General features: G+C 42.4%; 2 protein-coding genes across 4 annotated transcripts in view; both read right to left on the bottom strand.

Moving 5' to 3' along the window:
* LOC120553686 (ankyrin repeat and SOCS box protein 13-like) overlaps positions 1-158 on the bottom strand; it is a 9887-nt gene extending 9729 nt beyond the window's left edge. The window contains exon 1 of the mRNA XM_039792350.1: positions 11-158. Within this exon, the coding sequence (XP_039648284.1) occupies positions 11-53 (43 nt within the window). The 5' untranslated portion in view covers positions 54-158. The remainder of the gene's footprint in view (positions 1-10) is intronic.
* Positions 159-581: 423 nt separating this feature from the next.
* Positions 582-10302, bottom strand: asb13a.1 (ankyrin repeat and SOCS box containing 13a, tandem duplicate 1). Of its 3 annotated transcripts, none has more exons than XM_039792347.1 (6): positions 10151-10302; positions 8511-8698; positions 3581-3737; positions 2886-3053; positions 1565-1756; positions 582-994 (listed from the first exon to the last, which is right to left on the bottom strand). In XM_039792347.1, the coding sequence occupies exons 1-6, from the start codon at positions 10191-10193 to the stop codon at positions 825-827; spliced, it is 918 nt and encodes a 305-aa protein (XP_039648281.1). In that variant the 5' UTR covers positions 10194-10302; the 3' UTR covers positions 582-824. The 3 variants fall into 3 exon arrangements, with proteins under 3 accessions (XP_039648281.1, XP_039648282.1, XP_039648283.1); XM_039792348.1 differs by having other exon boundaries at positions 2919-3053; XM_039792349.1 differs by having other exon boundaries at positions 856-994; positions 2900-3053.
* Between the last annotated feature and the right edge of the window lie 429 nt (positions 10303-10731).

The following is a 10731-nucleotide window of genomic DNA, read 5'->3' as shown; positions in this document are numbered from 1 at the left end:
TCATACTCACCGATGTCTCCAAAGAAATATGGACGAGCATTTTCAATTTCCATCCTGTCTGTTTTTTTACTCCCTCTCCGGGACAAATTAACAACGTTTAAGCAGACGCAGATATGTTTGTAACCAGCCGCGTCGTTTAATGTTTACATGCGGCGGGAGTCACGTGACATAACTGGAACTCAAAGCGCATGCCGGGACTTGTAGTTTTTACACTAAAATAAAACAATAATACATTATCTCACTTCAGTTTGTTTCCCATCACCCTTAAAGAGAAAACATATGTTGGAAAAATACACAAGTAACGTTGTAGTTAAGTTACTGCTTTTTCCAATTCCACCTAAGGCTAAAGGAGTTCATTTTGTAAGACCTCTTACATCAAAGATTTAACTTAGATTTGAATCTTTGTACTTTCTGAAACTCAGACATTGAACCCATAGAACATCTTGTTTTCTCTTGTAGATAAACTAGGACCTTTTAGTATGCTTTTCAATACTGGATAAATTATAATGATCAAAATATTCCAATTCTCACATATGGAAATATTAAGTATGGTCTACAACTGGGAACAAGAAAAAAAAGAGTTTGGGAATAATCATTTCTTTATTTTGGCAACATTTTGTATACACAAATGATTTTGAGAAACGACAAATGATTTTGAGAAACAATTCCTATATTTGCTGCCAATTTAAATGAGATAATTTGAACGGCCCTATGAACCTTAATTCCTGATTGACCACCTGATATATTTGCAATTAGCAGATATTGTCCACAGTGCTTCTTTTTTTTATTATACCTGAAATCAAACACCAGTCTCTCATTGAGGCTTATGAATCTGTCCACGTGTCCCTCTGTAGTGATGCAGGATGATCACAGTACTGGAGGTAGCTGTGGATGCGGTGGGATATGTCCAGCTGGCCTATGGCCTCCGAGGCTTTGATACCAAGCCTCAGCCTCACAGTGATTCGACAAAGCTGCTGCAGGCTCAGAGGATTTCCTGTCGACAAGACAAGAAGAGGTTTTCATGAGCCAGGTTATCCCGATTCTAGTCTTGCATTGCCAGACCTTCCTCCACAGCGCTGCGGAGGAAGGTCTGGCTAGTCCACACAGCATTCCGGCTTGGAAGAAAAACGTGCTCTGGTTTATTGGCATTTCTTTAAACAAATAACAATCGTCATGGGCGGTGCTCAGCTCTGGACGCAGGTACGGTGTCTCTGCAAAATAGCCTCTGGAAGGAACTTGTTTTGGTGGAACGTGTGTACATTCAAAAGTAGTTGTAGTCGTGCAACAGAAAACTCAGACTGGACAGATGGTCTAGCTAGCTGTCTGGATATACCCTGCAGAGATCTGAGGAGCAGTTAACCATAGTCCTCAGAAATCCACCGGAGGTTAGAACGCCAACACAAAGAAAGCGGAAGGTGACGGACATCTGGACGAAAATGGGGGACATCCGGTGGAACCTCCGGCGGCCCCGGAGCGGTCCTCTAAATTAATCGTATTCCATATACACTATCACGATTCAAAAGCAAAACTGAGAAAAGATTGCAGATAGCTCCCATGAACTTACTTTCATAAAACCTGAGGCAGGTGTGAGCGGGAGACGCAGGTGTTGTGTAGTCTACAGGCTTTCTGTCCAGGTTGTCGCTGGCGTACACGTTGGCTCCGAACTCCATCAACAGCTCGATCATGTCCACCATTTCCACTCGTGCTGCATGGTGCAGAGCTATCTCGTGGAACTTCACTGAGTTCACATTGGCACCTGCAGGAAGTTAAGATAAGCTCAGGCCTGTTTGTTTGGATGTATGGATTCATTACAGCTGAAATGATGTAAATGATTGCCCTCATGCAGTGCTAATACAGTTGACAATAAATCCTGCATTCTCGTTCTGTTTGCTTGCTGATGTATTTTCTTTGTCTTAAAGATACCAAACTTTATTGTAATTTTGTCGTTGGTTCCTTTAGAGCAAGGGACTCATTTTAAAGCTGTCAATCTGCACTGACATGCAACAATCATAAAGTAAGAAATGCATCATAAAAGAGGCACAGAGAGACTCATTTCTAGAACCTAATAAATGTGGTTCCCAAAGTGCCTCCTCCTTGAGGAGGTTCCAGGGGGTCCCCAGCAAAAAGAGAAATCCTTTATTTTCACTATAATTCCAATGTATAAGTTACACAATGGCAGAATGTATGACTACTTTGGCCATCGGTTTCACACACTTCTAATAAAAGTAATAAAACATCTAAAAGCAAAAATCTGATGGGGGACCCTGGGCCAAAATCTTGGCGGTCTACTTTGTGCCAGTTTCGGGATCCTTGATGTGAAAAGGTTTGGGAACCACTGCCCTAATAGACCAGAATCAATCTGTTGCTTACTGCTGTGGATTTTTTGAAAGTCATACCATTAGGATAGAAACTTAGGAAAACGTTTTTTTCTACCTTACAATATAAACCTTTTTTTAAAACAGTCCCTTCCACTCTGCACCATTCAACAATGGCGGGACTACGACAAAAATAGTACAGAACCCAGTATGAATACTGTGACGGATTACCAATCTAACACAAGATTCAAGTCTCTGTAAGTTACATTTTCTAATGTACTAACCTAAGTGAATACCAGAGGCTGTTTGGAAGGTTTATTAAAACCCATGTTAAATATCCCATCCAACGACAGCTTGTGCTATGAAAAAACAAATCACCATGGAGTGTTGACGAGGACCCGACTACTTTTGAACTATCTGGTGCAAAAGCCTGCAGGGCCTCTTTTCTGGGTATAGCCAAAGGACAATGTGAGAAATGTAGGAAATGAGTGAGAAAAGCAGAATTAAATGAGGTAGGTTAAGAGAAAGAACGTCAGTTTGAAAATGACAGCCGTCCAAATTATTCTTTACCACACTTTTCTGACCTGCAGCCTTCCTGCTGACCTGCATGAAGCAGCTCCTTGACACAGTCCACGTGTCCTTTAGCACATGCGATGTGGAGCGGGGGACCAAAGTGGACGTCATACGCCTCCAGCTGGGCACCGCTGGCTATCATCAGCCTCACTACTTCAACATTACCTGAGAGGAAAGTGAAGTTTTACACACAGTAAAGAGGTCTGATGGGGTATAGTGTCGCATTCCCAGACCTTCCTCCACAGCGCTGCGGAGGAGGGTCTGGTTAGTCCACACAGCATTCCGGGATGGGAGTAAACGTGCTCTGGTTCATTGGCATTTCTTTAAACCAATCACAATCGTCTTTGGCGGCCCTAAGAGCCAGACGGAGCCACGGTGCCTCTGCAAAATAGCCTCTGGAAGGAACTTGTTTTGGTGGAACTTGTGTACGTTCAAAAGTAGTTTTAGTCGTGCAACAGAAAACTCTGATTGGACAGATAGTCTAGCTAGCTGTCTGGATTTACCCTGCAGAGATCTGAGGAGCAGGTAACCATAGTCCTCAGAAATCCACCGGAGGTTAGAACGCCAACACAAAGAAAGAGGAAGGTGACGGACATCCGGCCGAAAATGAAAGACATCCGGCGAAATTTTTTCAGCGGCACCTGAACAATCCCGGAAATTAAACTTTGTCTAATTGCTGCTGAATATTTTACCTTGTATGCAGGCCTCGTGGAGCGGCGAGGCGGTGAGCGCAGTGAGAGAAGGGTTAACTTTGGCTCCGTACTCCAGAAGCAGCTTGACACACTCCAGGCTGCCAGAAGCACAGGCGTTACACAGAGGAGTGCTCCCATGGATGGTCCGTACATCCACCTGGAACAACCAGAGAAACAATTCCCATTTTATTTTTTCCATATGTCAAGGAAGAACTCAGGAGCAGCTTGACTTCTGGATACATTAAGAAGGTCCGGGAGACTTTTTATGACTTACACTGCAGGGTTTCTCCCGGAAAAGTTGTTAGGCTTAATGGCAAGTGTCTTTTTTTTTGACGATGGCCCGCCTGGGGTCAGACCCAGACTGATGGCAGCATCAATGTAGAGCCCAATAGTTTCTGTGATAATAACAGAATCATGGACAGAATCTTAAAAATACATTGAACATGTTTACCCAGTGGCTTAGGCCTGGTGGGGGCCAACTTAACATGTTTACCCAGTGGCTTAGGCCTGGTGGGGGCCAACTTAGGCTTGGTGTGCCACTGGTGCAATACACTTCGGTAAACCCCACACAGAAGCGTTTAATGAACCCTCTATCGAAGAGATGTGTTATCGTGTAATGCCGTCCCAACTCTGAGGGTCTGTGAATCATCAAGACGCATTATCTCTCACTCAAGCTGTCAAGTTTGGGTTATGAAAAAAAAAAAATAAATAAAAAGTTTGGGTTATGCAAAGATATTGATGGCGCCATAACAAAGATGATCACCTAAAACTAGTTGAGTCTATCTCTCTCTGGGAAGTATGCTAAAGTGTGTGAGCCCCCTTTACCAACCACCATAAGGAGACAGTCCAGGAACACAACATTCTCTAGCTCCCTCAATCTCTGCAGACACACACATATATTCATACATGAACACGTTTGGTTATTAGATTATGGCCGATTAGATATTCTCATCCCGACCAGATGTTATCTAGACAAAGGGGAAAACCCCTTTGTCTCATCTTCCCACAACATGGTGTATCTGGCAATTCCACCACACCACACACCCTTTAGATTATTGTTGTAAATGTAGTGGCACGTGTTACACTTACTGGGAACTATCACAGTGTGAAAAGTAAGTAGACATAAAACCATAACCTATATGATCTAAATCATTTTTGCTTGTGTCAGAGAGGTGTTGACCCAAATTCATGGTTAACTTTTGAGACGTACGTTCCTTCACAAACCTCACAAAGGTACTATTTATTCTGTATTACATTGCATCACCTTATACCAGAGTTTGTGATAAGGTGTCCCAGTTTATTTGAGCATTTTTATTTCTTCATAACTACACAAGTCAGGTTTGGTCCTCCATAGATGGTGGTAGGCCAGAGCTTATTCCCCGGAGCCCTTATGCTTTCTCGCCTCGCAGATTTGGTGGTTCAGGTGGAACCTGGATCGGTTTTGGCAGCAGCTGCTGCTGTGGTCCTGCTCGACACCCCTGCACTGAGCCTGGGTCTGTCCGAGGTTTCTTCCCAAGAGGGAGTTTTTCCTCGCCACTGTCGCACTGCTTGCTCTTGAGGGAATTACTGGAATTGTTGGAATTGTTGGGGCTTTGTAAATTATGGAGTGTGGTCTAGACCTACTCTATCTGTAAAGTGTCTCGAGATAACTTATGTTATGATTTGATACTATAAATAAAATTGAATTGAATTGAATTGAATTGTATATTTGTATCAGTGTTTATGTGTCCCCAACCGGCAGCGGCAGATGGCTGCCCACCAAGAGCAAGGGTCTGTCCGAGGATCCTGCCTGTAAAAAGAAAGTTTTTCGCACTTATAGCTTGCTCATGGGAAAATGTGTGGTCTAGACCTACTTAGTCTAACATCCACAACGTTCCACTTCCGGGATTGCAAGTTCCTTCCTGAGGCTATTTTGCAGCGGCGCCGTGGCTCTGTCCGGCGCTTAGCACCGCCCATTACCATTGTGATTGGTTTAAAGGGGTGATAGAATGCAAAACCGATTTTACCCTGTCATAGTTGAATAACGACAGTTTGATGGGTAAATAGACATACATAGAAGCTCAAAATCCCACTGACACCCCTTTACTATGAAAATCTCATATTTTGAAACTGCCTCTGAAAACGGGCGAATCCCAACAAAGCTGAGTTGCTTGCGCAAGCATCTCAAAATCCGGAACCTTAAGAGAACAGTCACGCCCCAATATTTACATAGGCTACACAACTGACCTGAGATCAGGTAGTCTTCTGAATCTAGCTAGGTCACGCAGATCTCTGCTATTCCATTACAAAATTCACTTCTGAAACTTTTTTATGCGAGAAATCAACCATATAAAGCTCAAATATGGGCCGCTTTACGAAAAAGGATGGCTAATTGCAAATTTTCTCCGACTGTGTGTCGGAGTTTAGTGCCGGTGTTGGTGCTGCCTGGGTTGCTACATCGCCACCCTGACCGCAGTGTCAGCGAGCTTGTTACGCCCGCAATCTTTTACCGCAGCCCGCAGGTTCCAGTTAATCTTATAATGGGTATGTGTGTTGAGTTATTTAAACAAACAATCGGGAAAATAAATGCCTCTTGTCCGCGAGTCTCATCAATGAGAGCTAGCTAGCCTCCTCCTAACTCCTAACGAAATCGGACAAGTGTTAGCTAAGCTTTGTAAGACCTTGAGGAACCTGTAATATTCATGCCGTGACGAAATTCAAACTGTAAATATACTTTAGTTATGCGAAAGTGAGCAAGCTGCGATATTTCCCCATTGTAATGAATGGGACATATAGCAAGCAGCTGTTCGTCCTACAAAGACGCCTTGCGTTCATAAAAATGCCTTAAAATCAAATCGGACACAACGGTTAGCTTTATAAGACATTGGGGAATGATGTTGTATAAGTGGCGTGACGAAATTCAAACTGTAAATATCATTTAGTTATGGCGACAATGTAGCTAGCTAGCTGCGGTATTTCCCCATTGTAATGAATGGGACATATAGCAAGCAGCTGCTTGTCCTACAAAGACGCCTCGCGTTCATAAAAATGCCTTAAAATCAAATCGGACACAACGGTTAGCTTTATAAGACATTGGGGAATGAGTTGTGTAAGTGGCGTGACGAAATTCAAACAGTAAATATAATTTAGTTATGGCGAAAGTGTAGCTAGCTAGCTGCGGTATTTCCCCATTGTAATGAATGGGACATATAGCAAGCAGCTGCTCGTCCTACAAAGACCCTCGTTCATAAAAAGCTCTTAAAATCAAATAGGACACAACGGTTAGCTTTATAAGACATTGGGGAATGATGTTGTATAAGTGGCGTGACGAAAATCAAACTGTAAATATCATTTAGTTATGGGCACAATGTAGCTAGCTAGTTGCGGTATTTCCCCATTGTAATGAATGGGACATATAGCAAGCAGCCTGCTTGTCCTACAAAGACGCCCGTTTCATAAAAATGCCTTAAAATCAAATCGGACACAACGGTTAGCTTTATAAGACATTGGGGAATGAGTTGTGTAAGTGGTGTGACGAAATTCAAACAGTAAATATAATTTATTTATGCTATGTAAGCTAGCTAGCTGGGCGGTATTTCCCCATTGTAATGAATGGGACATATAGCAAGCAGCTGCTTGTCCTACAAAAAGCGCCAACCGTTCATAAAAATGCCTTAAAAATCAAATTAGGACACAACGGTTAGCTTTATAAGACATTGGGGAATGATGTTGTATAAGTGGTGTGACGAAATTCAAACTGTAAATATAATTTAGTTATGACGACAATGTAGCTAGCTAGCTGCGGTATTTCCCCATTGTAATGAATGGGACATATAGCAAGCAGCTGCCGTCCTACAAAGACGCCTCGCGTTCATAAAAATGCCTTAAAATCAAATCGGACACAACGGTTAGCTTTATAAGACATTGGGGAATGTGTTGTATAAGTGGCGTGACGAAATTCAAACAGTAAATATAATTTAGTTATGGCGAAAGTGTAGCTAGCTAGCTGCGGTATTTCCCCATTGTAATGAATGGGACATATAGCAAGCAGCTGCTTGTCCTACAAAGACTCCTCGCGTTCATAAAAATGCCTTAAAATCAAATCGGACACAACGGTTAGCTTTATAAGACATTGGGACATTCAAAACCGTAAATGTATTATTTATAGATATAGTTATGCCGGCAGCTGGCCGCGGAGCCCCGCAGATGCAGTATCCACAAAGGGTGACTTTGCCCTGGGTATGGAGCCCAGCAGGTCGCTTCGTCGCCGGATTGTGTGGAAGTCCGACACGTCTTACCAAATTTGCAATTAGCCATCAATTTTTGTAAAACGGCCCATATTTGAGCTTTATATAGTTGATTTCGGGTTAAAAAGTCTCAGAAGTGAATTTGGTAATGAAACATTGCAGTGTCTGGAATATGAGATTCTGTCGCTTCTCTAATGTATGTGTATTGGGGATTCGCTCAACCAATCAGCGCGCGTCTCTAATGTCTGCGTATGGCAAGTCGCTCAACCAATCACCGCGCAGCTCATCTAAATATTCATGACCATACCATATTTGGAAGAAAAGCTCTTGTTACAAATAGGGCCAAAACACAGGGATGCACAAGGGCCCATAAAATATCAACCAGGCCATTTTCAGCCCAACCAATGTTACATACCCCATTAGGAGACCATAAGGAACAGTGTGAAATACCCTATATAATCATTCTATCACCCCTTTAAAGGAATGCCAATAAACCAGAGCACGTTTTTCTCCCATCCCAGAATGCTGTGTGGACTACACAGACCCTCCTACGCAGCGCTGTGGAGGAAGGTCTGGCACTGCGAGACTAAGACCTACTCTATCTGTAAAGTGTCCTGAGATAACTCCTGTTGTGATTTCACACTATAAATAAAATTGAATTACATTGGTAGAACCATAGGGGGGGGGGGTTACGATTATCCCACCTGGGCTCCAGCCTCCAGCAGCAGCCGGGCACAGTTTGGATGAGCCTGTATGCAGGCTTCATGGAGCGGAGTGATGTTGTCCACCGTCACCACGTTGACCGATGCTCCACTTTCTATCAGCTGTTTGAGCTGCAGGGCCCTGCCGTGGGACGCAGCTTCATGCAGGGCAGTCCGGTCTGCCCAGAAACCTAAGCAACACAAACGGTACATTTGCAAATATATGGGCGACAATGAAAGCTTCATTCAGTTTCTTGATAATCTCTCGCACAAAAGCTTTTTTTTTATAAAGCTGCTATTTAAATAGGCCTACTCCATAAAACTCAAGCCACCGAACGCCCACACAGGTGATTTTTTTTTCAGCTATTCTGGCTGTCACAAATCGTTTTTACCAATAAGAATTATAAAGCTGTCATTTGTCACTGCTACTACATTGCACATATCTGTACATGTCGTTCATACATTGTTCATATTACACAGCCATATTTATTCTGCTATTATAACACTGCAATATATGTCTTATCCTGCCTATGCACCACCTGTCTATACTTTGTATATCACAATGCACTTTTCTGCTTTTTTTGCACTTCTGGTTGGACGCAAACTGCGTTTCGTTGTCTTTGAACTTGTACTCTGCACAATGACAATAAATATGAATCTAATCTAATCTAATTTGCCCTAAAATGTAAGAAAAATAATTGTTTTACTCTGCAGTAAAGAAAACATTAGTGCCCAAGATGTTTTTTAAAAGTTGTTTCAATACAAAATATATCACAGCGCACTCATAAATTCAATACTGCTGCAGTACCAGGGGCGTCGGACTTGGGGACTGAGTACCCAGGGCCCTCATGTGAGGAGGGCCCAAAAAGATGCTAGAATGAATAGCTGTGGATGCGGGGAGGGGCCCGTAGAAAATGCCTTTCTATAGGGCCCAGAATTTTGTGCTACGCCCCTGCGAAGTACACATTTGGCCCCCTCTTAAGCAAGTACAGTGACATGTGCAAAAAAGGAGGATCATAGATGTTAATCAATCATAATACACACCCACACAGAGTGAGAAGAGGTCCAATCAGCCTAATTAACTTAAAACACATGTCTGTGCCTTAAGGGCCTTCATCTTGTTAATTGTTTCTGACATGCTGTTAAAGTTAAACATTATAAACGTTTGCTGTTTTTACACTGTTTAAAAACCTGCATGTTCATAAAAAATTTCAACTTCACAAATAATAGGAACTATTGCATTAATACTATAAGCTAGCTGTATTAGCTAATTAGCTACTCAGCAATAACGTCAAAAACTACTTTATATTACTTAGCTAGCTAGGTGTTTAGCTTGGCCGAGTTTCTTCATTTCAACACTTTGTAACTTATAATAATGCAATAACTATTTTTGTAATAATTCGTGTCATGAAGCCTACTTTAACACGCTTATTAGCTTGTATGTTACGGTCAAGGATGCCATTATTAAGCATGAATGTAGCTGTAGGTCTTTTAGATATGAGAACAAAAATTAACAGTCACGAGCAGAGCACGGGCTAACACGATTACTCGACGTCAACTAAATGGACCGCCATTCTTGGCATTCTTAAGGCAGCTAACATTGCTGTGTGTAAGCTCTTGTGAACATTATAAACCGAGCTCACCGATATCGCACAGAAACGAACGGCGGGCGGCCGTCACGTCCATGTTTTACCGGTAAACACTTAGTGCTGGGTTGCAGCCATAGACAGTATAAGGTTGCAGCCAGCAGAGGACTCCAAAACATTAGCTGACGTTGCCTGTGTCGAAGAGAGGGAATTGTGGGAGTCGTAGTTCAAACCCTTGTGTTGTCTTCCAGGCAACCTTAAAAACTTCGACGTTTTTGACGCCTATTTTCACAGTTTGTTTTCGCTTTTTCCAACGTTTTAAATTATTTTATTCTTCTACACATTTTCGGCGCTTATTTCTACGTCCCATATTTTCTGATATAAAACAAAAATTGAAAACGGGTCAATTTGACCCGAAGTCAAGGGTTACAAGTGTGAGGTTTCCTGTGCTGCTGCTACTCCAAATGAAATATTCTTTAGGTATGACAGGACAACTCGGTGGGGGTGGTAATATCCTGGATATCATGTAGTCATGCTTAACCCTCATGCCCTCCTTAAAAAAACTTACTCTCGACACCTTCGAGGCAAAAATGTCCACGCACACAAAAACTGTTATTAAATCATCATATATCAATATT

This window comes from Perca fluviatilis, chromosome 23 (genome assembly GCF_010015445.1).
Source record: "Perca fluviatilis chromosome 23, GENO_Pfluv_1.0, whole genome shotgun sequence".
Classification (NCBI taxonomy): Eukaryota; Metazoa; Chordata; class Actinopteri; order Perciformes; family Percidae; genus Perca; species Perca fluviatilis.
Note: the sequence above shows the minus strand (reverse complement) of the source record. Positions and strands in the feature narration are given on the sequence as shown.

Bases quoted from the DNA above. Each gene is read 5' to 3' on its own strand.
- asb13a.1 (XM_039792347.1), bottom strand. From the start codon at position 10,193: ATGGACGTGACGGCCGCCCGCCGTTCGTTTCTGTGCGATATCG. The intron at 1,757-2,885 runs GTAAAGAATAAT...AACTTCCTGCAG, and splicing joins CTGCAGGTCAGAAAAGTGTG to GTGCCAATGTGAACTCAGTG. The intron at 995-1,564 runs GTAAGTTCATGG...TCTTGTCGACAG, and splicing joins CTGCCTCAGGTTTTATGAAA to GAAATCCTCTGAGCCTGCAG.